General features: G+C 49.3%; 1 protein-coding gene across 18 annotated transcripts in view; it reads left to right on the forward strand.

The window, feature by feature from the left end:
* Positions 1-27,418, forward strand: part of Auh (AU RNA binding methylglutaconyl-CoA hydratase) — a 94,814-nt gene that overhangs the window by 22,043 nt on the left and 45,353 nt on the right. For 5 of the 18 annotated variants that reach the window (XR_015640862.1, XM_087590973.1, XM_087590970.1 and 2 more), the window contains exons 4-7: positions 9,651-9,737; positions 18,909-19,001; positions 20,690-20,746; positions 20,988-21,138. The exons of 1 other annotated variant lie outside the window; for it this stretch is intronic. Coding sequence is in view for 14 of the 17 variants with exons in the window: in XM_087590973.1 (XP_087447099.1) it covers positions 9,651-9,737; positions 18,909-19,001; positions 20,690-20,746; positions 20,988-21,138 (388 nt within the window). In the remaining 3 variants the exon portion in view is untranslated. 18 annotated transcript variants of the gene reach the window in all.

Genomic DNA, 27,418 nt, shown 5'->3' on the forward strand with positions numbered 1-27,418 from the left:
TCTTTTGGGACAAGTTTGTTAACTTGTGATTTTTTTTTTATTATTTTAAAATAGGAAATCAAATTTATTAGCATCAAGCCATCCCCCACCCCAGCCCCCTGCTTCTAGCGTCTGTGGAGTCTGCAGTTAGGAGCGTCCACATTCAGTCAGTGTGGTGTTGTATTTGAGGTTTGCCGTGTGCCGTGCAGGCGGGCCTCGGCCTTATGACTGTCCTGTGGCCTCTTCCCTAGCGCCAGGCCTGCAGCATCACAGCCTTTTAGCTCTCTCTGTCGGTTTCCTCCATGCATCTTCACCTGTTGATCTGCTTGGCCTTTCACATTCCTCCCTCCTGCCTCAGCTTCCCAAGTCCTGACATTACAGATGTGCATTAGCAAATGCCCAGCTTTCTAAAGTTCTTTATAACTTCCGTCTTTTTTCCTCTCTTAAAATGCTGACAGAATAACTGTCTCGCCTGTCCTTTTAAAAGCCAGCTCTTGGTGGTGCTGACTTGTTTTCCTTTTCTGCCTCAGTGGCTTGTGTCTCTGTGTGCTTGGGACTCAGTCCTTCGTTTCTCTTAGGCAGAGGCTCAGATCTTTCTTTTGATCTTCTTTCCTAGTGTGTCCTTTTCACGGTTATGTGCCTGCACTCCCTTCCTTTGAACATGCCAGGATTCCATGAACTTGGGACTCCTGTCGGTTCCAAGGAAGTAATCGATTGGCTGTCGTTAGCTTCTAACTGTTTCCACTTCAGCAAACCAACCGAAATACTGTCCTAGATTTTGCACATACCGTTTTCTTAGCGCATAGGAAATAGCCGTTAGCAATGACGTTGCTGGCTCATCTTGCCTTCCTCCTGGCCACTCAGCACTTTCCACACACAACCCAAGCGATTGACCTAAGAGCACTGCGCCTGCCCAGCAAGGCTGTCTGGAGGCTAGCGAGGGCCCCAACCTGCTGTGCCACTGACTGCTGTCTGTACATGGAACAAGAGGCCTGGCAGATGGTGGTTACAGATCTTGTGGTGTGGAGATTTTCCTGTTCCGTTCATTGGGCCTGTGGAAAATAGTGTCCCCTGTTAGGTGGAAGAAGGGGGAGTTTGACAATGAGAAATGATGCTGGAAGCCGGAAATCAGTCATACAGGTAGTGGGCTCAAGCCCACAGAGACTCAGTGTCCAGACACTGGGAGGGACATGAACCTTAGCCTACCCTGGTGCCTCCAGAGTCACAGAGTCTTCCCAGAGAGACTAGGGTGTGTCCCACCTAGAGATAACGGTGACGGATGTGTCTTGTCTGTGGTCACTTTCCTAGCAAGAGTAGGGCAACCGACACCAAGCGTGTTAGGATTCATCTGCTCTGGCCACATCCTCTTCTGCCCTGTGCCCTGCCTTTGTCCTCTGTCCCCACTGCCCCGCAGCCCTTATTCTCCACCAGGCAAAGCTCTTTCTCTTCCCGAACTCAGCACAGCCAGTGATTGGAACATGCTTGCCTCAGATCTCCTGGCCACTGTAACGTTAATTCTTTCAACGCTTCTTTTTAATGATGGTTTTTAAACACTTTAACCTCCCTTGTAGCCTACAACCTACCAGAGGTGGTGGAAAAGAAAGGATGGGGTGGGGGAGTGGGCCTGTTTAGAAAGGTTCTTTGGAGCAACTCCTGTCTGCTGGAAATTAGCAGTTCAGTTCACAGATTAGCAGGCAGCGGCAGATTGATCCACTTGCAAACACCTCATGATACACCAGTTTGGTAGTGAGGTTAGCAACAGTGGTGACTCAACCTAGCAGAGACAGCCAGGCCTCAGCAGGAGGGACCCAGAGAGACACCAGGGGAGGTTCTCAGCTGTGCCTCTCTCAGGGAAGTGAGGATCAGGGAAGAGGTGAGACCCGCAGTGTTACATAGCTAGCTGTACCAGCAAGCCAAGCTCTATCACTCTGTGGAGTCCTATTTATGCCCACCAAACGTGATGTGTCCTCCATGTGCCTCGCCTCAGCACGTGCAGCCAATCAGCCGGAGTCCTCAGAATCGGCAACAGACTACAGCACAGCACCAGAAGTTTTTGGTGCATTTCTCTCTGTGGAGTCCCCACAAATGCAGCTCAACTACGCAATGTAAGGCAGACCAATACATGCCTGTCATTAGCGAAGAATCCTTCATCACGTGACCTTTCACATGCGTGCTTTAGCAGAACATTCTCTCTCCTGTGTCTGCTTCAGTGAAACGTTCCCTCACGAGTCTTCCTTAGCTTTGCACACCTGTGTCCTCTTCAAAACGAAACGTTCCTTCACGTGTTTGCCCCAGCAAAACACCAACCAACCGACTTTCCAAAGACCCCTCAAGTGTCCACTTCAGTCCTCAGTGGCGTTCACACTCACCCAACCCTTCATTTCCCCTCTGTAAAAGCTCACCGATGCTGGAGAGCTGGCTGAGGAGTTAAGAACGCCTACTGCAGGTTGCAGAGGACCAGAGTTTGGTTCCCAGCACTCTCGCCAGCCTGTAAGCTCTGTGGAAGCATGCACGTACCTCACATACACTTACCATAGCTAAAAATAATAAAAATAAAGCTTCAGGGATCCTCCTGGTGCGCCCCATTATGGAAGTGTGCGCCCAACTCAGCCCCTGGTGCTCCCACAGCAGCTGCCTGCCCAGCCGCAAGGCCCTCTCCTTCACAGTTTATTAGTAGCTTGTTAGTACCATGGTGGATGTAGCATGGAGAGGCCATAACATGGAGACATACAGTCCTGCAGGTACTGTTTTGGAGGGCAAGTGGGTTATTTCCCCTCCGGTGTGGATGTGTTTCGTCCTAGATTTAGGTTTCCTCATTGTAGTTTATCTCAACTCTAGAAACATTAACATGGTTTCAGAAGTCAGAAGTGCAGAGGCCGTGACTTAGCTAACCAGAGCCTGCCCGGGGGTGTGGGGTGTGGGGTGTGGGGGTGTTCGTGTTCACATTTGTGGAGAGGAGCTAGTAAAGAACAAAAGTGGGGGCAGGGGGAGGGATGCGCTGGGAGGAAGACAGCTTGGAAGTTCCTACTGGAAACTGCCTGCTTGAGGGCTAACCTGAGGGCTGGGATTGGCAGGTTTGGGCTTCCAGTCGAGTTGGGCATTCCCATGAGCCCAGGGTTTGGGAGGTGGAGATAGGAGGTCGTCACAGCATATCAGAGGCCAGCCTGGGCTACATGAGACGCCGTCTCAAAGGCTCACAAGGAAGCCTGCCTTGGGTATGAAGCTCTTGCAGTGTTGGGAAGGGGCCCGGCGTCTCTAGGGAGTTTCTAAAGCCTTATAAGTTTTGTTTACTTCCTCAGTCTCAAGAGCAGCAACCCCTCCCTCCAGGAGGGGCTGTTTCAGTTCTGTTGCCATGCATTAGGAAGGCATGGCTTCCGTGCGGTCATTCCTAAAACTTCCCAGGTTTCTCCGTAGGTCACAGGGTTGAGCATTCTCCTTCTGAGTCTCCCCTCGTGCACAAAGGACCATGAGTCCCGATCACTTCAGGGAGAGGGAAAGCCTTAGAGTTAGCAGAGGGACTGTGGAAAGATGATGTTGGACATTCCTGCAATTCTCCTTGTGGAGATTTCTAGGTTTTTCCTTCAGCACCACTTGCAGGCTGTTGAGCAGAGTTGCCTGTCAGACATTTCTTGATTGCTTTGTGATTATTCCCCCCAGCAGTCAGTTGAACGACCCTGCTGTAATAAAACCCCTTCCTGCTTACTGTGGAATGTTCTTCTCAGCATGAGTCAAATTGAAAGCAAATCCTGCCCCATTGTAGCGAGAATGGTTTCCATACAAGGATACATGAGCTAGTGAGACCCAGGAAGATGAAATCATGGGAAGATGGGAGATGGTCCTGGACGAGATACATTTGAAATACAATTTTACACTTAGTCCTCAATAGCTATTAGGTTTGTAATTTACATATGATGTAGTCAGCTGTACTAATAATGCTGTTAATGAAATCCAGTCGGGAACAACTCATTTTATTTAAAGCTACAGGGAACTTAATAACATTTTAGAACATGCTTACTGGCAAAAAAGAAAATATGAGGGGTTATGAGTGAAGGTTTCCAAGCACGAAGCCTGGTCATGTAAGCCCAGTTTTAAGCTGCTATGGTGTGACTGTGCTCTGTGGGGAACTCAGGCTGGCTAAGGTGCCACCACGCCAGCGGTGGCTCTGTAGGGGGAATGCCTCTCTTTCAGAGTCTTTGCTCTCTAGTCAGTGAGTGAGGAGCTGCCCCAGGCCCCACATCACAGCAAGCCTCTGTCAGCTCATTGCTTTCGGTCCCTTTCCCTCTTGATGCAGGAAATAGGTATAGCAGCGACTGAGGGAGGGCTGTTAAAAGTCGCCCGTGCTGGAGATTTGTCTCGTTCTTCTGACATAGTTCCCTGTGTGAATCAGCAACTTTGAGTTCTGTAAACTTCTGAAAGGGGTGAGTGTGTGTGTGTGTGTGTGTGTGTGTGTGTGTGTGTGTGTGTGTGTGAGAGAGAGAGAGAGAGAGAAAGAGAGAGGACTGATGTGCACCTGTGTGAGGGATCTAGGATGGAACTTGGGTTGGGCCGCCTGCCCAGCAAACGCTTTTACCCATAGACCAGTAAGTAGGTTGTTGTGTCACAGAATGGCAGCCTCTGGCTTTGTGTGCTTTTTACCTTTTAGCCATTCTTTTATATATATATAATTTTATTTTTTTAAGGTGCCACCTTGAAAGCAATGTAAGCTTAGATTGCATGTTCGTGGAAACCGGAGGTAAGGTTTGTGGTTGGGGCCGTTGCCCACATGGCCGCAGAAGCTTCGGGACTTAGTTATGAAGGTGGTAGCAAGGCTTAGAGAGACACCTTTTTGGGAAGACTTGTGTGGTGAATTCTGTAAAGAGAACCCTGCAGACAGGATTCAGCACGCCTTTTAGAGAGGGAACAGTTAAGGGTATCACCACAAACTGCAGGCCAGCCTGGTCTACACAGTGAGTTCCTGGCCGGCCAGTGCTACACTCTAATTCCCTCTCTCTAAAAAGAACCCTGCCCGTGAGCAGCCGCCATTTTGATGAGTTTGCAGCCACAGGTGCTCAGCAAGGTCAAGGGTGGAGGAGTCTGCCTTGCTGAAGGTTCCGGTGGTTCTGAGCAGTCATCACATTCTGTCAAGTGGGGCCACAGGCAGGGGGCTGGTGAGCGGTACATGTGGGAGCAGTCTCAGGCTGTAAGTATCCAGGGAAAAGCTGCAATGTTAGTCTTTGCTGCACTGGTCAGTTGATGCTGGCCCTCATGAGGCTTGTCCCATAGGTCCAAGGCTTCGGAGTCTTCAACATGACCACAGCATGTCAGCAAAGCTGATTCCGCCAGGACTGCCTCTCTCAGGGCTGCCTCCGCCCTCTTTCCGAGTTGAGACTCGATGCCCTTGCTGGCTTAATGACCCTACAGAGTTGAGCGCAGCTTTTCTATACCCCAGGAAATGAAAACCATCCAAGCAGTTTGCTTTGCGTGGCAGTCACTGCACTAAAGTGGTCTGGCAAAGAACCCACAGTATCTTTGAGGTAGAATGGTGGCTGCTGCCTCAGGCAGCCTCTGTCACTGTAACAAATCCCGAGATAATCAATTTGTGAAGCAAAAGAATTAATTCTGGTCCAGAGCTTTGGAGGTTTTCGATACCTGAGTGGTTGGCCCAGTTGGGTTGGCGACGGGCAGGCAGCAGGAGCACGTGGGCAGAGCAGTCAGCCACTTCTCAGTCAGGAAGGAGAGGAGGTTTCTTCAAGGGTGTCCTTTCAATGACTTGAAGACTTCCTGAGAGGCCTGGTCCCACCCTAGGGATGAAGCCTCATGTATATTCCTGGGAAACCTCACAGGAGCAAGTGAATGTTGATCCTCTCACCCTCAAACCACCGCTGTTAACCTGAGTTAGTCATCCGTTCTGTAGTGGTGCTGCGTTTCATTCAGAACATCACGTCATGCATGATAAACGTGTATAGTCTTATCAGTCTGAGATGAGTGAGTTAACGCTGCAAACAAGAATGCAGTTGAGGATATAAAGCCAGCACAGGGGTTATGTGGGGTCGGCAGGTTCATCTGCGCCCATTTTGTGGGGATGGGTGTGTGCTCCGCTCACTGCCGCCTGGACCACTGCGGTGCTTACGTTGGGCAGCCCGTGCTCAGGGTTAGTCTTGAAACATTTCAGATGCCTGATAAATCTTCATAATTAATTTCTCCATGGAGAATTACGGTGTAACAAGGAAGGAAGATGTTAGTCAGGTATAAAGACGGTCAGATTCGTTCATACGTCTGTTAAAGGAGGGATGGGTGATCCAGGTCAAATGTAAGGTGTCCTTGGCTCATCTGGCTGGTTTATGATTGTTCAGTTGTTAGAGCTTTGCTTGTTCAAGTCTTTGTTTTGCAGCTTCCTCAGTCTTCCCAGAACTGAAGAGTAAGGGGCCAGCTGTGGTTTATGACTTGGCCAAAGGGAATGCTGTGCTTGCTTTGATCTTTGGTCCAGACCACGAGTACTAGAACTTTCTCTCTATGTTCAGTAAAGCATTTTGCTTTTTGGTGTCTCAAATAACTTCTTTGCACTTTTAGCCTGAGCTGACTGACGCAGAAGGCCATCTTTCCGCCCGTCTTGGCATTCTGTGTGGGTTTCCCACTAACGTTAACCATTTCTAGTCTTTTATAAAAACATTTACTTTTATTTTATGAGTGTTTTGTTTTGACCTGCACGTATGTACGTGCACTGCAGGCATACCTGGTGCCCACAGAGGCTGGAAGACGGCGTGGAACGAGAGTTATGAGCCAGTGGTTGTGAGCCAGCATTTAAGTATTGGGACCCAAGTCCAGGTCCTCAGAAGAGTAATACGTGCTGTTAACTGTTGAGCCGTCTCTCCAGCCTGGCTTTTGTTTTAAAATTGGGAGGTTGGTGTCTCATCTCTTTACTAGAACATTTAGACGCTCCGGTAGACATATTAATTGGTCTCCTCTCAAGATTGCATCTAGATAAGTTCTCTGTCTTCTGAACATGATTGATGATGACACACAATGGTTATAATAGAAGCATCAAAGCTCACTGCTTTTTAAGTGTGTGTGTGTGTGTGTGTGTGTGTGTGTGTGTGTATGGGGGGGCAGGGGAGGAGGAAGGTATGGAGGGGACAGGTTTCGGTGTCATTCCTTAGCCAGTGTCCACCTCACTTTTTGACACAGGGTCTGAATTAGTGGACTCAGCTGGCCAGCGAGCCCGAGGGCTCCAGTGCCTCCCTACATGGCGTGCTTATAGCAACACACACAGCATCTACAAAGACAACAGCACACGGGCTCTGGGGCTCAAACTCAGGCTTTCAAGTTTGCAGCAAGCACCATACAACCAAGCCATCTCCCAGCCATCACTCTTTCCCAGGCTGTGTCTGGGTGCAGGTGACACTGTGACCCAAGCTCTGCGTAGGAGTGGCACTTGTGGGATTGCTGCGTCGTGCGCTCTTCTCATGAAGCCCTCCCTCCCATACGCTTTCCACGTGGGTATATCAGTGTGCATTGCCTGTCTGTTGTGAGGCAGCGTCTTGCCATGTCTCCCAGACTAGCCTGGAACTCCGGATCCCCCTGGTGCACTGGGCTTATACACTGGCATCCATTCATCTTTTCCCAGGTGACCTTGGTGATCTCATGTTGTTGGCTACTTGTCTGTTGTCCTTTATTCCCCCAACAGCCATAACCTGAGATGGCTCGGTGGGTGATCTACGTGCTACACAAGCATTGGGACTTACATTTGGATCCTGGGCACCCATGGAAAAAGCTGAGCGTGGAGGAGATGGCGGTGCAGTTCTAGTACTGGGGACGCGGAGGCAGGAGGATGCCAAAAGCTCACTGCCACCCATTCCACCCAGTCAGTGAGTTCCAGGTTAGGTGAGGGACACTATCGCACAACAGAAGGCAGGATGCATCAGAGAAAGACACCCGTGGTCAGCCTCTGGCCCTCACGCATGCATGCACGATCACACCTCCCACACCTGTACACACTTGCATACTCCCCTGCCTCTGGCCCCCCACACATGAAAGAAAGAGATGTGCCAGCCAGCTGTTCTCTTGATGTTGGGGTGGGCTTTTTGTGTGCTCTAGGCCCTGGGGCAGGTATGGCCGACTGGCTCGTGCTTTTCTCTGGTCTACAGGTTGTCTTTGCCACCCAGAGTTCTTCAGTCGAATATCATCCCATGCGTTTCTTTGTAACTGTGTTTTTCCTTCCAACAGATTCAGCTGCATTTACACTCCTGGTTGTTTTATTTAAGTCCTATTGGAAAAGCATGTCCCAACCCTATTAGCTGTGTGTTAGTGCTGTTTAACTGTCCAGTTTCTCGGTGTCTTTTGCTGCACTGCATACTGTTGTCCGTGTTTTCCACCGTCTGTCTTTCTGTCTGAGATTTCAGTGACTTGTGCCCCCAAGAACCGGTGGATTAGGAGGTCTGTGCTGGGCTGATTCTAATTCTCCTCCCTAGTGAAGGTGTGTGTGTGCGCGTAGCATCCCCTGGGTACTGTGCACAGTCATAGTCTACAGTGATTACGGAGAGAGGCACAGCCACAGCAGTGCCTGTGTGCGTAGTTCGTTTCAATGGGACAGCTTTTGGTGAAGCCATCTTGAACTCAGAGCGAGTGACCCTTTAAGGAACTCAAGTATGTTTTTCTCTGCTCTAAGCCTAGTGTTGCGTGATAAAGTCATAATTACGACCTCATCCTTTGGCTTTAAGCCAGCAGCACTTCTCAGGTTTGTGGTCATCATGGTGACTTCATTGTACTTGACCATTTTCACTGCCTTGGTTGTTGAGCCTCGAGCGGGTAGCTAGCTCTCCAGTGTCCTGTAAGATGCAGGTGCGGGCCCCAGTCTGAAGCCATCTGTGACAGTGTCCTGTTTGTAACTTTTTACCGAATAAAGGAGCCTGCGAAAGGCTTCTCAATGAGTTCTTATAGAGCAGCAGTGGTCAGTGGGTGTGACATGGTCTTCCCCTGAGCATGGAAGGGCACTGGGAAGAGAAAGCTGCAGGATGCTGCTGTGGACCACGTGATCAGCACGGACAAGCAGGCCTCCCCTCCTTTCCGACCAACGGTCACCAGTGGGGAGGAAAAGCGGTGTATAAACTCCAGGGTCTGCACGTGGTCACCAGTGGGGAGGAAAAGTGGTGTATAAACTCTAGGGTCTGCACGTGGTCACCAGTGGGGAGGAAAAGTGGTGTATAAACTCTAGGGTCTACACATGGTCACCAGTGGGGAGGAAAAGTGGTGTATAAACTCTAGGGTCTACACATGGTCACCAGTGGGGAGGAAAAGTGGTGTATAAACTCTAGGGTCTACACATGGTCACCAGTGGGGAGGAAAAGTGGTGTATAAACTCTAGGGTCTGCACGTGGTCACCAGTGGGGAGGAAAAGCGGTGTATAAACTCTAGGGTCTGCATGTGGTCACCAGTGGGGAGGAAAAGTGGTGTATAAACTCTAGGGTCTACACATGGTCACCAGTGGGGAGGAAAAGCGGTGTATAAACTCTAGGGTCTACAAATGGTCACCAGTGGGGAGGAAAAGTGGTGTATAAACTCCAGGGTCTGCACATGGTCACCAGTGGGGAGGAAAAGCGGTGTATAAACTATAGGGTCTACACATGGCACTGGTGAACATCTAATGTTTGCTTTATAGTCGTGCCACGATGTCATTTGAATACAATGTCTTCCAGGCGCTGACCTTAAGGAAAGAGCCAAGATGCATTCCAGTGAAGTCGGTCCCTTTGTCTCCAAGATCCGAGCAGTGATCAATGACATCGGTAAGCACAACCATGCTCACCCCCACGTGCTGAGGATGGGCTTATGTGGCTTAGGCCAGATTCGTAGTTAGAGCATCATGAACTGTGCTTGTGTGAGCACAACATGTGAGATCTGTCAGGTAAGATGGCTTGGTTGGTGATGTGACATGCAAGGAGGAGGACTTGATGCCCCAGAACACATCAGTGCAGTGGTGAGTGGTGCAGTGGTGAGTGGTGCAGTGGTGATGGTGCAGTGGTGAGTGGTGCAGTGGTGAGTGGTGCAGTGGTGAGTGGTGCAGTGGTGAGTGGTGCAGTGGTGAGTGGTGCAGTGGTGAGTGGTGCAGTGGTGAGTGGTGCAGTGGTGAGTGGTGCAGTGGTGAGTGGTGCAGTGGTGATGGTGCAGTGGTGATGGTGCAGTGGTGATGGTGCAGTGGTGAGTGGTGCAGTGGTGAGTGGTGCAGTGGTGAGTGGTGCAGTGGTGATGGTGCAGTGGTGAGTGATGCAGTGGTGATGGTGCAGTGGTGAGTGGTGCAGTGGTGAGTGGTGCAGTGGTGATGGTGCAGTGGTGATGGTGCAGTGGTGAGTGATGCAGTGGTGAGTGGTGCAGTGGTGCAGTAGAGAGTGGTGAGTGGGGCAGTGGTACAGTGGTGGTGTACACCTGTGACCTCAGCTCGGGGGAGCTGGGAGCAGCCAGCCCAGCCTAATTGGCAGCTCCAGGCTCAGTCACAGACTGACTCAGAGAGTTAGGGGGAGAATGATTGAGGAGACACCCTGCCATTGACCTCTAGCCTCCACACACATGTGGACACAGACAGACAGACATGTGGATACACACACATTCACACTCTTCCTCTTTTCTCTCCTCTCCTTTTATATTTTTTGACTAGTAGATTATTAATCAAGAGTTAGGCAAGCTGGTGCAGACCTGTAGTGTCGACACGTAGAGGCTGGCTGAGGCAGGAGGATTGCAGGTGGGGCAGAGTGAAGTTGAGTGCAGCCTACCTAACCTCTACCTCAGAAAAAACGAAAAGGTAAACCTAGTAACAGATGGAAGACGGGCGCATGGCAGTATGGCGTGAGTCGGCATTGTAAGATGAGAAGAATGTCAGTTATTGGTCCTAACACACTCTCTCGATAGAAAATAAAATGATGCGCATGGACAAGTCTGGCAGTGTTAGCACAATTAGCATTGCTGATATTTCCCTTGCTTTGCTGTGAATCCAAAAGGACAAAAAAAACCCAATAAATTTTAACTTTAGGGAAAGCATAGGCATCAAGTTCGATTTAACAGACTCAACCCCAAAGCTGAGAGTATACATTATTTTTAAAAAAATCATTGTAGAAATGTGCTGAGCCAGGGTCTAGAGTCGGTTAAATTTTCACAAAATTGATACACAGAGGCATTGTCCTTGGTTCGCAGTACAGGTAAGTTAGAAACAAGATACACAGAGCCTCAAGAATCACTCATGTACTTACAGACTGGAAAGGAACTGGGTGGGGCGGGGTCGTGAGTCCCAGGAGAAGCTGGGAGAGTTACCCTGAGCCTGTATGTCCAATTTCATGATATTTGTACAACACTTGAGGGGACATTCTCAACCTTAAGTCCATGTCAGCAAGAGAAAAGCCCACTGGTAATAAATGATAGCCAGGCATTCACAGTGGCTAAGAAGCCCGAGACGCTTTAGGAAAGCAGCTATAAAAGGACTGGAAGCAAGGAACATACAAGAAGAGTGACAGGTTAGGCCAAGCCACGCCTCCTCACGAGTATGGTATTTAAGGGTGGTTTCCATTAGGAAAGCTAAATTTAATTGACCACATTAGGCAATTAAAATAAAATCCTATGTTTACCTTAGTCTAGTGAAGAAAGCATCCGAGAGGTGTCAGGGTGCGTTCACGGAAAGGCTGGGTGAATGGGAGTGGAAGGAGGATCCTCCAGCCGCATGTTGAAACTGTCTCCTGAGTTCAGAAACAAGCCAGGAGAGGCCTGTGGCTGCCTCTGTCAGCATCTTTCTGGATTATGCCCTCTGTGAAAGGAGGGAACAGAAACAAAGACAGAAAAAGCAAAACATCAAAAGGTCAGCTGGTTAAAAAGTAGACCATCGTGGTAAGATGGCTGGGCATGAGGCTTGTGTTACAAATGGCAGCGATAGACAGAAGCCCTCACAGAAAGATGCCTTTGGTCCGGGAAGTAATAGTGGATCCAGGAGCACACGAATCATGCAGTGGCGAAAGTGTCTTGTAAAATAGGGGAGCGAGGATTCAGTTTCCAGGGGTGATTCTCATAGATGTTGTAGTCAGATGTACCTGCACCTTAGTCCTTGGCTTTGATCTCTGTGAGGGACGGTCACAGCCAGAGCCAGAGCCGCCAACAGAAAGAGGGCAAGAAGTCGTGCTGCAGCCATGATGCAGGCTTTATTTAGCAAGGCACAACTTGAAACGCTGTGCTGCTTGCTTTGGGCACACCTCTCCGTGGCCAGCCCTGTCCAGCCCACAGGACATGTTGTGGGATGGGAAAGAAAAGATGAGTAAATTCTGTCAACATTGATGAAGACCATCAGAGGATGTGTGTCTGCGAGCACATACAGGATGGATAGACACAGCCGGAAGCCCTGGAGAGGACACTCCAGGAAGTGCACGCAAAGCCCAACCCTAACTGAGAAGCTCTTCACAGCTGATACCTGCTGGGAAAGGAGAATCAGTTTCCTACAGCACAGTGTCCCCCCCCCCCCCCCCCCCCCCCGACATAATGGCCACGCTCCAGGCGGGCCCCATGCCCAGGAATGGTTGACCAACACAAATGAACTTAATGGTCTGTCTGTCTGTCATTTTTACGTGAACTTTCTGTTTTGCATTTTTTTGACTTACTGAGTTTTGGAGGGTGGTGCTAAAGGAAGGAAGGAATGATTTAGAGAGAGCAAGCATGAAATTGGGTAGGTAGGGAGGTGGGCAGGATCTCGGAGTTGATGGACAGGAAAACACAATCAAAATATATTGTGTGAAAAAAGAATTTAAATTTAAAAAATTCCCTCACATTCTAGGGTAGTGGTTTTTATCCTTTCTAACACTGTGGCCCTTTAACACAATTCCTCATATTGTGGTGACCCCTAGCTATAAAATCATTTTTTGTTGCAATGTCATAACTGTAATTTTGTTATGGATCCTAACATAAATATCAGTGTTTTGTGATGATCTTTGGTTGACCCCTGTGTAAGGGTTGTTTGAACCCCAAAGGGGTCATGACCCACAGGTAGAGAATTATTGCTTTAGGAGTTTGCTGACTGGATTTAGCCTTAGTCGTCACAGACTTGCAAATTGTCTCGCTCTCAGGAGGAGGATGTATACCTCAGAACACCCAGACATAGAGGCCTGAGGTGCATTATAAAATTATAGCTCTCCCTGGAAAGATGGCTCTGTGGGCAGAGGTTCGGAGTTCAGTATCCCAAATCCATATGGTGGAAGAAGAGAATCGACTCTCGCCGGTTGTCTGACCTCCACACAGACACCCTCCTCACCTGCATGTGCACGCGAATGCACACACTTGCATTTTGTTGATAGTCTCTCAGAGAGATTACTTGGAAAGTTTCCTCTCACAGGTTCCTTTGTAGAGTGTAGCACCGACTCACCATGATTTAGTTATAGTCTCCGTTACTAGGGTCAGGGCCTCTGGTATGACGTCATAAGGCAGGAGTAATGTGACTGAGTTTTAAATGCTGTCATTTATACACTTAACCGTTTATGTTCATTTTAACTCCAGTGTTAAGGAGGCTGCAGCCGACAGGAGCTCTGTCTCCTGCACTGTTGCAGCTGAGTAGCTGCGATTCTTGTTGACATTCAGATCTACTCACCACGTAGGTGTCTGACTTTTGTCCCCCTTTATTCAGCACCTCAGCTGGGTGGTGCCACAGCTATGTTGCTATGCAGGCTGAAGCCGAGTGCTTCCGTGTTTCCATGTGAGTTGCTACTGGATAACTTGGCTTTTGTTTTAACCATGTTGTGCTGAGAGCCTCTCAGTGAAGAATAGTTCTGAATTTGCAGACTTTGTGCTCACTGTGTCTTCTGCCTGTGTCTGAAGGCCAAGGGAGAATCATGGGAAGGAAGGGTGAGCATTTAGGAATTATGTAGCTTCTTTATGAAGCTTTCCTTGCACCGTTGTCTTGTTGAGTCTGCTGGCTGCTGTGCATATCGTGATTCTTGGCCATGAGCCTCTGCCTGCCTGCTTGCTTGCTTCCCTCCCTCCCTCCCTCCCTCCCTCCCTCCCAGGGTTTCTCTGTGTAGCCATGGCTGTCCTGGAACTCACTCTGTGTCCAGGCTGGCCTTGAACTCAGAAATCTGCCTGCCTCTGCCTCCCAAGTACAGGGATTAAAGGTGGGTGCTACTGCCACCTGGCCACTGTGCTATTTTAGCCTGGGCCACGAGTTTAACTGCCAACTTCTGCCGTTCCAGAGTACCACTCTGGAATTCGTCAAGACCAAAAAAGGGGGAATTCACTTCAATTCTCTTTTTTTTTTTTTTTTTTTTTTGGTTCTTTTTTTTTTTTCGGAGCTGGGGACCGAACCCAGGGCCTTGCGCTTCCTAGGCAAGAGCTCTACCACTGAGCTAAATCCCCAGCCCCTCACTTCAATTCTCATTGGTCTCTCTATCCTTCTGATTCCATAAGGAACACCCGATGCTGTGTTTATTGTAGGCTCTGATAGTTTCTCGGCAGCTGCTGTCTTTTCCTGTGTGGTCATTGCTGTTATGCTGGTCTTTGAGTCTTACACAAGACACCGGCGTACACATGAGGGCTCCTCGCTTTGCTCGCACTGCCTTATAAAGGTTTTCCTCGGGTTTGGCTGCTGTGCTGTGTGTGTGTGTGTGTGTGTGTGTGTGTGTGTGTGTGTGTGTGTGTGTGTGTGTGTGTGTAGATACCCTTTGAGTCCAGAAGAGGGTGCTGGGTCCCCTAGAGCTGGAGTTCCAGGCAGTTGTGAGCTGCCCAGTATGAGTTCTAAGGACTGATCTCAGGTCAGTTTTCTGGCCTGTCCCACACTGTGGCTCCCCCTAACCCCCTCTACCCCGTGCCTGCCTGGTCTTTACATTCCACCCCGCAGGGGCATCAGCCCTTTATGATTGTCCTCTGGCTTACTTTGTTAGGAGATGGTTTTCCCTCCATCTGAGGATGGGCCCTGTGTACAGGTGTGAGGAGGATGGGCCCTGTGTACAGGTGTGAGGAGGATGGGCCCTGTGTACAGGTGTGAGGAGGATGGGCCCTGTAGACAGGTGTGAGGAGGATGGGCCCTGTAGACAGGTGTGAGGAGGATGGGCCCTGTGTGCAGGTGTGAGGAGGATGGGCCCTATAGACAGGTGTGAGGAGGATGGGCCCTGTAGACAGGTGTGAGGAGGATGGGCCCTGTATATCATTGTGAGGAGGATGGGCCCTGTATACCGGTGTGAGGAGGGAGAGCTGGCCCTCAGGAGGTGGCTGTTAACAGAATTCCCCTCTGTGAGGAACACCAGAGCCTTCCAGAGCTGCTTCCCTTTACTTGAATGTAACCTAGTGTTAGCATTTAGGTGAGATAGGGGGCTGCCTGTGTCTGTAGGATTGAGGTGGCTGAGACTTCCAGTCTTGGATCTGGTATCTCTCGATTGAGGGTGCTGGCGTTTCTCTGGGGCACGCCTGCTGGCATCCAGCACCCTGTGTGGCAGTCCTGGGCCAGCCTCCAGCAGAGCCTACCCAGCCTGTCAGCTTTGCTCAGGGACTGCTTTGTTCTGTTCTTGTGGTTTCTCCAGAAGTTAGAGGGAAGGGAGAAGACATCTTAAGTCAAAAATACAGTTTTAACTGGACCTAGAGATAATTAGGAATTTGCTGTGATTCTGTTAATAGGAATTTTATGTCTATTCTTGATTTTGGTATTCAGACTTCATCATAACATCTATAGACCTTTCTGACCTTGCTGGCTTGTATAGCAGTAGTAGATTTTTTAATTGTTTAAAATTACATTTTATTTTTGTCTTATGTGAAGGCCAGGGTATTAATTCTCTGCTTCCACCACATGGGTCCCAGGAATGGAGCTTAGATGGTCAGCGCTGGCTCAAGTGCCTTTACCCACTGAGTCATCTGGCTGACACCAGAATGCTAGTCCCTAAGCAGAACCTAGTTTAAAAGTCACACAACCAGCACTAGCCTTCTCCTCACAATCAGATTGTTTGCCTTTCTTGAGCCTTACAATTAACCTCTGCCTGAGGAGCAGAGAGTAGCCCCAGCACCTCTGGTCCTGCGCCGACTCCATTCTCGCTGGGCCCGGGTGTGCTGTGGGCTCTGAGGTCCACCACCTACCATGCCTTTTCTTCTCAAAATAGCTCCACTCTTTAATTATTGCTCTAATTATATTTTTAGGAGCATTTCAAAGGATTATTATCTTCCTTGTCATACCTGGCTCACTTCCTGGAGTGAAACTCAAAATAGTATCTGATCCCACTGTTTCGTAATACGCTGAGTCACGGTTTCTCGCTGGAGCTATGGCCCTGGCATCTCATTTCCTGCCTCGATTCCTTTGTAGCATTCACAGCTGCCTTCTGGGTATTCTCTCGGGCCTCTGTGCTGACAGTCTGCCTTTCCAAGGGCGTATGGCTTCCGAATCTATAGTATTGAAAAATACTGAGTAGATTAAGCTATTCTAATGAAATCATTTTGTGGTGGGAAGCGCTTTATAGCCAGCCTTCTGCCACTCTGATTTGTCATACTGTTTGGAAGTCCCAGGCGTGGGGCGGACACAGTTCCTCTTTCCTTGCCCTGTGTGCTTACCATGGTGTGTTCTATGTTTCTTAAGAGTTGCAAGTTAAACTTGTATTCTCTTTGGAAACATTAACTCCTCAAAACATAAGCTTCACATTTAAAAATATTTTTGATAATTAAATAATGTTTGATCATAATTGGAAAGGATTACTATTTGTACCACCTGATTTCAGATTCTGTGTCTGAGGCCAATGTTTCTGCTCCTTCCCCCAAGCCAGACTTCAGCCCGTTTTTTTTTTTTTTTTACCCCATTTCTTACATTGGTGGTTGGGGGCTGTACTCACTAACTGACCCCACATCACACTTGTCTGTTTTTGTGTGTGACAGTCTGGCTATGAAGACAGTCTGCCTCAGATCAGTGCTGGCACCACATCACCCATAACCCCTGCTCCAGGGAGCTCAGATACCTCTGGCCTCTGCAGGCAGCTACCCTCTTGTGCCCAGCCCCGCCAACACACACACACACACACACACATACACACGCACACACGCACACACACATACACACACGCACGCACACATACACACACACACTAAAATGTTTCAAAAAGTATTCACTAGCAAAAGGTTTACAAATATTAATAGGACAGATTTTATTGTTAGTCTGTCATAAAAATAACCCCTTTCTAGGAATTTTATGAACGAGAATGTTTTCTTTGGCCTGGGGAAGAGAAGCAAGGTTGTCTATTTCGTACATAGCAACACAGGCTCATTTCTTGGCCTCTTGTAAAGTCTATGCAGCTCCTGAAGGTTACCGAGTCCCACTCATCCCTGTGTGTAGGAACTGGCCACTGCTCTGTTGTTTGGAAAGAAGGCTTGGGAGGAAGGACTGTCTGTCACACAGGCCACTCTTCCTCTGTCCAGCTTGAGAACCAAGTGAGGGTAGCCTTGATGTCAAGGACCCAGTGGATTAAAGCGCTGCCCTCCAGCACACTGTAGAATATCAGTTGCTTCTCCAGCAAGGAGAGGTTAATAGTACAGTTTCTCTCTCAACCTCCTGTGTGCTCCCCCACTTCAGTGCACAGCAAGGACCACCTACTGGAACAGGCTTTTAGAGCCTGCATCCTTGAAGAAAAATGACCTCCCTCTGACTCCCAGCAGTTATCAGTTGCTAGAAGTGGGAGTTCCCGGGTCCGTCCCCCACCCATGCTCATGTGTGCAGTGTCCCTGTCATGTCCAGCCAGTGTTTGGCCGCAGACATCCACAGCCTCTGGCTTACAGTTTTTCTTCCACAGTGATGTCTGAGCTTTGGGGCTATGATATGGATGTTTTATTTTGAGTCTTATTCTCCACACATTGACCAGTTGTGGGTCTATTAATCTTCATCTACTGCAAAATGAAGGCCCGTTGACGAAGGCTGAGAGATGCACTAATCTTCGGCTTTAAAGATTAGAGTGGAGGGGCCTTTATTACTATGGCCTTTTGCAGCCACAGTGTCAGCTTCCCCCCTGTGGCCTACGACCTAGCCAGCCATAGGTTTGGGGCCCACTTAGCAGTATCCAGCCTGCATTCTGTCTTGTGGAGTGGGCTTTGTCCAGTCAGAGTGGCCGTTTAGTACAATAGCATTCATGCCAGTGTTCGTGTCACAGTTGCTCCAGTGTAAATGACTTGCCAGGCAGGTTGTTACTGGAGTTCACAGGCTTCAGTCCTGGGGAAGATTGTTGATGTGTGTGTTAAATTAGAATCCCCATACACGTCAGTACACTGGGGAAAGGGCTATGGTGTGGGTTTCAGGGGAAGGGGTTAGAGAACAGGCAGTAGGAGGAGGATAGGGGGATAAGGGCCCTGAAGAGTAAAGTGTCTAGGGGATTGGGGGACCAAGGGTAACACAGTGACCTTTGAAAATGCCACTTGGAAACTGGCTACTGTAGAAACTTCCAGAAACACTCTCGTAGGCTCTGTGAATGCTGTCCCTTCCCACATCTATTTCTGGTCAGGAGCCCAGAGCCAGAGAAGATTGTGGTCGAAGGGTGTTTACAGCACCTTTCCTTGGTGATGGGGACCTGGCCTGTGCTCTCTATGGCCAGTGTCGCCATGCCTTTCTTTGAGCAGATGTCATGTCTTGAGTTGCATTCTAAGCACCAAGTCCTCAAAGGGCCAGGAGTTCCCAAGTGCTGCATAAATTATCCAGGCTTGACTTTGTGTGAGCTAAGCAAGATTATGAGGCTATAAAATTCAATAAAATAACCTTGAAAGTAGTTCCGGAATATGAGAGGTTCAGAGGTGCTCCCCATTGATAGGTGGACTGCGCACAGTCTGCACAGAAGGCGCTTGAGGAATTCTGGGAGTGCTTGTGTTTTATGGATGAGGAAGGGGACACTCAGCCTTCCTAGACACCCTGATCAACAGTATGCCCTGAAGTGAACTGTGCAGAGAGGCATTGCTTTGAGTGACAGAGATAAACTTTGTGTCTGTTTCAGCTAACCTTCCTGTGCCCACCATCGCTGCCATAGATGGCCTGGCCCTAGGAGGGGGCCTGGAGCTGGCTTTAGCGTGTGACATTCGAGTAGCAGGTGAGAATTAATCCCGTTAACATAATTTTAAGAAGGAGCTCGGGCTAAGGAGCTATAAAGTGATGGTGTTTGCATGAAGATCAATGAGTTGGGGAGATCTGTATGTTTTTTGAAATAAGCCTGAAGTGGAAAGACATTTTCTCTTGTGTATAATATAGACAAACCCAAAAAGGACATGGGAAGGTGACTGTGGGAGGAGGGATGACACGTGGGAGATGAAGAGGGTCGAGGGAGGGACTCTGTCAGGGTCCTGAAGCGGGATCCGCCGTGCTGTGTGGTGGATATGCTAATGAAGAAGCCTGGAGTCTAAGACTGGCAGGTTCTGGGTTGACCCCTAGAGCAGCACAAACAGCGGTGGTGAGGCACGCTCCTCGGGTCCGGGTAATTTTGTTCTGCTTTCTGTTGAGTAGAACCCTGTAAAATCTCCCTGGAGCCGGGTGTTGGTGCTTCCAGGTAGGAAAGCCACCTTTCTGAGCTGAGCGTTTGAGACTACTTTTCCATCCCTCGTTCAGCCTCAGGAGAAAGACACATCTGATCTGGGACTCTAGGGCTGCCCGTTCTAGACAGTTTCCTCCCCTTTAAAGTAGAGCGTGTGTCTGTAGTTATACGCATCTCCCCCGTGGAGTCAGCTAGTAAACACGTCTGGTCCAGCGCGTGAGTGACTGTTCCCATAGCGACAACTTCGATCCCTGGAAGTTCTGTGTTTTTGAGTGCTGGTGGGCACCGTGTTGAGGGAGTCGTGAAGCGTTGGGTGCTGACCAGCGGCCAGTGGCCTTTCTCATGGTTCACTCCTGTCCTGCCTGGAAGCCTTTTGAGCGTCTGTGAGGGAGCAGGGCTGGAGCGCTGACCCCCGCCCTGTGTTGCTGTGATCACAGTCTTCCAGGCTCAGCACACAGGGCCCTGGTTCATCACTGAGACGCAGGCAGGTGGGCAGCAGGGGGGCATTTCGGAGCCCTGCTTCATGGGGTCACCACGGCTGTGGCTGCATGGCAGGAGTTGAAGGCATTTAGCTTGCCTTTTAGTGGCTTCATGTGGCCACATCTTGGGGTGCTTTCCCCTCCTCCCCGTGTTTTTCTGGGTTCCCCTGTTGCTGTGATGACCTTCACTTGTTTCTCCTGATCCTGGGGGGGTGTTTGCAGCTGAGAAACTCATTCAGAAAGGTAGCAGACTGTGGAGGCAAGGCTGTGCGAAATAGCCCAAGGGACACTCAGGCCATGAGGCCTTTTGTCAGAAAGTAACTGGACACTTGGCCTTATCTGATAGCAGACAGAGTTGTTCGGTCTGGGGACTGTCATGCGCTAAGGAACCTGCACTTGTAGGCGAAGTCTCTCCCTGATTCCGAATCATCAGTGGGATTCCGGCCTTCCCAAGCTGGCAACGTCAGATCCAAAGGTGGCACTGCCACTCTGGTCTTTGACCACTGAGACCTAGCTCATTGCCAGGCAATTTGTACAAAAAAAAAAAAAATGTCCTCTGTTCCCCTGGGGGTGAGGCAGGGGCATGGAGGGTAGGGTGGAGGGTCATTTGAATCATTGTGTTTTAATAAAAAAAATTGAAGTAATTGCTTAAAAGTCATGACGTCAGTTTAATAGGTAACAATGTTTTCAGAGAATCTTACCTTGCTTCTTCAAGTTACAATTGCAAAGTGACAACATGCCTGTCACTTAATTCTCTTTATTTCTTTTTAGCTTCTTCTGCAAAAATGGGCCTGGTGGAAACGAAGTTGGCGATTATCCCTGGTGGAGGTATGAATTGCTGGCTCCCGTCTCTCGGTATCTTTGATTTGGCCCTGAACTGGGGTACAGGGCAGAGCCCCGTCCGCTGGGAAGGCAGCATTTGGGTTAAAGAGGCGGATGCTGCCGAGTTGTGCATCCCGCAGAGTCCAGGCTCAGCATCTGTTTGGCCTGTGGGGGTGGCCTGCACTTGCTGGCTTTCTGCACCATCCCATGGTCTGTGTCGGTCTCACTGCTTGCACGGTCTCCTTAGGGAATCACGGCCAGTTTGAAACTTCACTCTGTGCGTTTGAACACATGTTCACTTGTCCCAGAGCGTCAGGTATGCAGCCAGACCCTGAGTGTAGGAGGAGATGGTGCTTCTGCTGCTGCCCAGCTTTGGCCCCTGTGACAAGACACCAGAGGTAGCAGTTTGTGGGAGGGAAGGTTGGTTTGGGCTCAAGAGTTTGGGAGGGCTCAGTCCACTTCTCTTGTTCTGCTGTTTGGGTCTGTGTTTGAGCTAAGCATCAGCGTTCTTCTAGAAGGCTTGTGGCGCAAGCTCACCTCGAGCTGAGAGAGTGAGAGAAAGGGGGCGGTGGGGAGAGACAGAAAAGGGACCTAGGTCCCTCTCAGTACCCCACCGACCAGTTCTATTTCTAGGTGGCCCCTCCTCCCACTAGCTCCTTGTAGTGCCTTGCTGGGGTGTTTTAGGGACATTCTGGCTTTAAATTATCCTACTGGCTTGGACTCTAGGCTGACTCCTCTCCATCTGCCGCTGTGTGTATGTATGTGTTGCGGGGGCAGGGGGCTTTCCTTTTTAAAAGTCATTTACGAATACACTTTGCCATCATTGACAATGAGATACTTTATCGGCCCCTCCCAAATCTGAATGTTTCGCTGGTATGATTCATAGAATTTGTAGACATTCCCATTTTGTGACATCATTCTTTGAGAAAGGTATCGTTTAAGGATGGGTGCATTATCCTATATAGTACCTGATAAGTTACTTGTTTGCTGGTGAGATGAGCTGATTCAAGCCAAATTAGATTGTATTGAAGGCAGGTTTATTGGAGAGCTGTGCTTGGGCAAGTTCCCTGGGGGCCAGGGATTGAGGAGGAGGGAGAGGGAAGAAAGAGAGAGAAAGGGTGCTAGAAGCAGAGAGAGAAGAGGAAGAAAAGGAGGAGGAAGGGAGAGAGGGAAAGGGAGGGAGGGAGGGAGAGAGAGAGAGAGAGAGAGAGAACGAGAGAGAGTGGGAGCGCAAGAGAGAGTGCAAGAGAGAGCGAGTGCACAAAATAATCTGGATTCTATAGGGAGGAGCCCCTAGGGGAAGGGCAGCTTAGCCCCTGGGCTGGAAAGTTTAGAATTGGGGGTAGCGGGGCTGGGGATTTAGCTCAGTGGTAGAGCGCTTACCTAGGAAGCGCAAGGCCCTGGGTTCGGTCCCCAGCTCCAAAAAAAAGAACCAAAAAAAAAAAAAAAAAAAAAAAAAAGGATTACCAACACACTCCTCACTAATATCAATGTCCTTGGACCAAATTCAACTGAACTCCTGATTACTTAGTATAAGCAAAACATAGTTCAGTGCCTAGACAAACTAGAATTGGGGGTAGGGTATGCCAGGTGGGGACTGGGAGATTCTGGGAGGACCTGGTGACCCCATCTGCTTTGATAGGTAAAACATGTTGTTCCTCAGTCCCTTGTCCCCAGGCCTGAATCCAAACATAGAAGCCTTTTGTAGCTAATAAATGAATGAGGGGCAGCAGAAATGTCTGACTGCTTCCTGCTGACACTGGGGCACTGCTGTTAAGGGGTCAGGACCAAAGCTGGCTGTTTCACTGTTGTCCAGGTTGAGGGTCCTGGGCACTCTGTGTAGGAGTATGCAGGCCCAGTTGAAGCAGTCTGTGAGGCTGGGGCAGAGTACCTTCAGCTAACTGTGTTGGAGCTTCTCTGAATGCAGATTCTGAGAGAACACCCGGATGTTAGGGGCAGAGATAAAGTTTAGGGAGGGAATCTCTCTCTTGGTCTTTTGGGTGTACATTCGAAACTCTGAGGCCCATGGTCTTTCTAGTTGGAGGAGGGGTGGGGTGGGATGTCCCAGGACTGGGGAAGAGGATATAGATCTCACCCTCTGGAATAGGCTGGCGGGGAGGGAAACGGGCTGTTTGTTAATTGACAGTACTTATCTGAGTCCATTTGCCTGTGAGAGGATTCCCTGAAGCTTACAAGAATCTTTTACATGTTTACAAAAAGATAAGTCCTTTCAACAGCATCCTCCCTTGGTAATTTCCACAAGTAAGGACAACTCGTTAGCATAGGAGCGAAGTGACTAGCGTTCGGCCAGCTCCTCTGGCTGTTTAACCCTCCAGGAAGAAGAGTCTCCATCTATAAGGTCTGGGGATAGGGAGGTGAAATCTGCCCAGAGCAGTGTACCCGAGAGGAGAGTGCTCATTTTGCTTCGAAAGCCATATACCTGTGGGCAGTGCGCCTTCCTGTGTACACACGCCTTCTTTACAGTGAGGAAGAAAGATACTAGGAGGAGGAGTCATAAGAGAATGGGTCTATCCGTAGATAATTCATGGAATAAAACTGAATTACGGAAGTGTGATTTGTTGTTTCAGACTTGTCTTTTTTATGGTGTCGGAAACAAACCCAGGACCTCAAGCATGCTTGCTAGAGCCCTGTGGCCTAGCTGTATCCCAGTCCTGAACTTCTTTTAAGGATCCACTCTTTTACTAGGATGCAACTAATCCTAGAAGGCTAGTGTTTGACTGCCACGTCCCGTCCCCCATCTCCAGTCGTCTTCCCGGAACCTGTAGATGTGACCTTATTTGGAAAAAGGGTCACCATGCATGGGAATAAACGATCTTGAGAGGAAGTCACCACAGATTTATCTGAGTGAGCTCTAAATCCAGTGACTCAGACAGAGGGAAGTCACATGAAGACAGGTGAGTTAGTGCAGTGAATGTTGTTACAGGGTCAGGGCAGGGGATGGAAACTGTCCCCCCCGCCCCCACACACACACTGGGCAGCACTGTCTTACTAACTACAGGGTCAGTTTCTCCTGCTCTCTTCCCTTTCCCTCCTTCCCTTTCCCCCTTTCCCTCCTCCCCATTCTCTTCCCTTTTCTTGTCACAGTTCATGTTGTGAGTCTTGACTTATGTCTTGTCTGTCAGTGAGCTGTCATTCTGTATCCCTCACAGGCTGGCCTCAAACCCACCGCAGCTGGCCTGCATCAGCCTCCAAAGTGCTGCTTCCTGGTGCGAGCCACCACACCCAACCGAGCGTGGTGCACATTTGATAGATCAGAACCGTGGAGGACCCCTTTCTGTTGTTTAGCTCTGTTTGTGGTGATTTATCACAGCCATCTTAGGAAACTGACAGTGGGCTCCCAGAAAAGGTGTAAGGGACACATCTGACTGTTAGTAGCTGCAGACCCTGGTGGTGGGCCATGCTGACTTGGGTATTGACTGTGCTTTGAACATGACGCGCTCTGTGAGCCCAGTCGGGGGTGGAGTGGTTGTGTGAGAATAGCTGCTTGGATTAACTGTGGGCAGATTGACTGTTCAGAGCCAGGGAGGTGGGAAGGCTGAGAAATAAGAATTTTCTCTCATACACTAAGTTCTTTTGGGGCCTGTCACAGTGGACACATGGAAGGCTTGAGTGAATTTAAACTGTTTTCTTGTGAGTAGAATTTGTTTCCTAACTTTCAATAAATACATTCATAATGAAAGTTGGAGCATACTGGTGTTCTAGTGTACACGTGAGTGATAAAGGCCTGTTGTGTTAGTTGTAATAGAGTCTGAGGACTGTATTTTCACAGGTTCTTGACCCGGGAAGCCTTCGGTTCCTGGCTCACCCCTCAGTGTGCTGGTAGGGTGCAGTTTCACTTTGAAAGGGGTTGGTTTCTTCTTGACTCACCAAGATCCTGCAGGCAGCCCATGGTACAGTACTATTTCGATTCTGACTTTCTGTTTTAGGTTGCAAAACAATCTATTTTAAATCAGATTTTGTCTTAATTAAAAGGGTGAGGCCCCTTGTAGGAACTTGCCCTCACCCTTTCTACCTGTTGTTGTCTTCCCGATCTCCTTCCCTTTCACGGACAGCATCATCTAAGAAGACGGACTTTAAAACATTCTGCGGCCCGAGGGACCATTTAGCTGGCAAAGGCCCTTGGACACAAGACTGACTCCCGAGTTTGAACCCTGGATCCCTCAGTGGATAGAGAGAATGGCTTCGGGAAGTTGTTCTCTGGCCCCCTGGGATGCATATGCACATGTGCGCTGACAGATAAGATACATTTTTTGTTCTTTTCTTTTTTTAATTCTGCTTTGAAATTGGTGAATTTTTTTTTTTTTTGCTATACTTGAGAGAAGTTCTGAGATACCTGTTTTTTGAGGCCATTCTATTAATATTAAAACTGCCTACCTTTACTTTTTTCTTAGTTCCCAGTGGCTAAAAGGTCCCCTTGGTCTCTACATCTCCCGTCCAGTGGGGACGATATCCCAGAAAAAAAGGCCTGGCTACAATATCAATCTCGTCTGCTTTTCCTGTTTTCCAGACTAGAGCTAACTTAAGAGAACACAGGGACAGTTCGTCTTTGGGGGGGTGGGGGGGAGGTCCGGGAGCATTGCTGTGGGATGTGTTGCATTTCCCTCTTCGATGCTTTGGAGAAAGTGAATGTCTTTGAGCATAGTACGTGAAATGTGTCTGCCCTAGATATGCGTCTCGTGGATGGGGAGACGTGATCCCCTGTTCCTCAGACCCACGCTTCTGTATTGACCAGCACTTAGAGGTTAGTCCAGGTGACAGCCGTGTTTCCCACGTGGATTTCTGTACCTTGGGTGGAGCCAGGAGACTTAGCTTTTGCCCTTGCTGTGGCTTCTTCAGGCTCTCGTCCTTCAACGTGACCTTACTAGCATACAGGACACGGGGGACCACACTAGCATTTGAGTCTCTGCTACTGTCAGGGTGAGTCAGATACAGTCCTGGTTCACCGTCAGGTCCCACTCTAGCCCTGCATGAAGTTGGGAAGGCGGGAAGCTGCTCATCTCAGTCCCCTCAGGAGATCTGGCTCTCTCTTCCTCCTTCCAGCCTTTCAGAGAACATCTGGAAGTTCAGAGAACATGCTGAAGGGAAGTACTGGCAGTCAGCCATGCAGGTATCCTGTCACCTGCTGGGCCTCGGATTGATTCTTGTGCCGCCAGCTTCCTAACAAATGCCCTTCTTGGTCCAGGATCTGATGCAGAATTCTGACTTGCGCAGTTGCATAGGTAGGACTGGTGTCTTTGCTCTGTGTCCTGATGATCTTAGCAGTCCCCGGTGGTCACCTTCTAGGGTCTCTCCGCTTCTCATGCAGTATGTTTGCGCTCTTGAGTAAGTTGAGATTGTGCAGCCTAGGTTAGAGCGTCTCCACAGGGATGCTGGACTCTTCCAACAGCATCTGGATGTCTGATTATTGGCACTGGTACACTATTTTGTCCTTTAACAGGGTCTTAGGGTTTGTACTGCTGTGATAAAGACTGTGTCTAAAAGCAACCTGGGAAGAAGGGGTTTCACCTTGCAGTTTGTAAGTCTGTTGTAGGGGAGTCAGGGCAAGGGCCTGGAGGAGGGAACTGGAACACAGAACTCAGAGGACCGCTGCTTACCTGGCTTGCTCTCCATGGCTTACTCAGCCTGCTTCCCTGTGGCATCCAGGATCCCCTGCCCCACTCACCTGGACTGGGTCCTGTTACCTCAGGGAAGAAAATAGATCAGTCAAGAAACTGCCCACAGGTTAACCTGGTGGGGGCATTTCTCAATCGAAGTTCTCTCTTCTCAGGTGACTTTATCCTGGTATTTGGGTTTTTTTTTGTTGTTGTTGTTGTTTTGTTTTTTGTTTGTTTTGGTTTCCAAGATAGGGTTTCCCTGTGTAGCTCTGGCTGTCCTGGCACTGACCCTGTAGACAAGGCTGGCCTTGGACTCAGAGATCCACTTGCCCCTGTTTCCTGAGTGCCACCACCTTCTGGCAACTCTGTCTTATATGAAGCTGACGTAAAACTTGCCGGCACACTTACCAGGCCTGTCCTTGGTGAAATTGCCACTTTGGGCTGTAGTGTGCGTGCTTTGACGTCTGCATGCATGTTGTGTGACTGAGTAAAGCTTGTTAACTTTCCCCTCACCTCAGTCCCTCCCTTCGCCTTGTCTTCTCCCTTCCTCCCTCAACCTCCTCCCCATGACGCCATTGAGGTCTGTTCCCTTGTCAGCTTGTAAGGGCTCCATGTATTATTAATAGCCTTTATCACGGGGCCTATACAAGATCTCTAGTATTTCACTGGCCCAGAACTTACTGTGTAGCCTGTGCTAGCCTCAGACTCCGGTCTTCCAGGTGTTGGGACTGCAGGCAGGGTGAGCTGCCGCTGTGGGCTGTTCACACACTGGCTTCAGTTAGCATTCCTGCATGCTTGGGTTTAGGTTGTAGGGTCCGGCTGCAGGCTCTGAAAGGAGATGTGTCGAATTTGACAGTCTGTCCATCCGTCCTGTGACAGTTTCTGGCTAGTCCGCCTTTGGACAGGGTTGTTACCTGGTTAAAGGAACAACTGACTGAGAATCCTCTTTGCAGACTGATGGGTGAGAAAAAGATCCCCCCCAAACCCCCCCAATTTGTTCTTTCCGCTGTCTAGGATGAGCAGTGGGGCCTCTGGGTAGCTGTGTACTTGGCACATTTTCCGG

The sequence above is a fragment of the Rattus norvegicus genome, chromosome 17 (genome assembly GCF_021556685.1).
Source record: "Rattus norvegicus strain SHRSP/BbbUtx chromosome 17, alternate assembly SHRSP_T2T, whole genome shotgun sequence".
Lineage (NCBI taxonomy): Eukaryota > Metazoa > Chordata > Mammalia > Rodentia > Muridae > Rattus > Rattus norvegicus.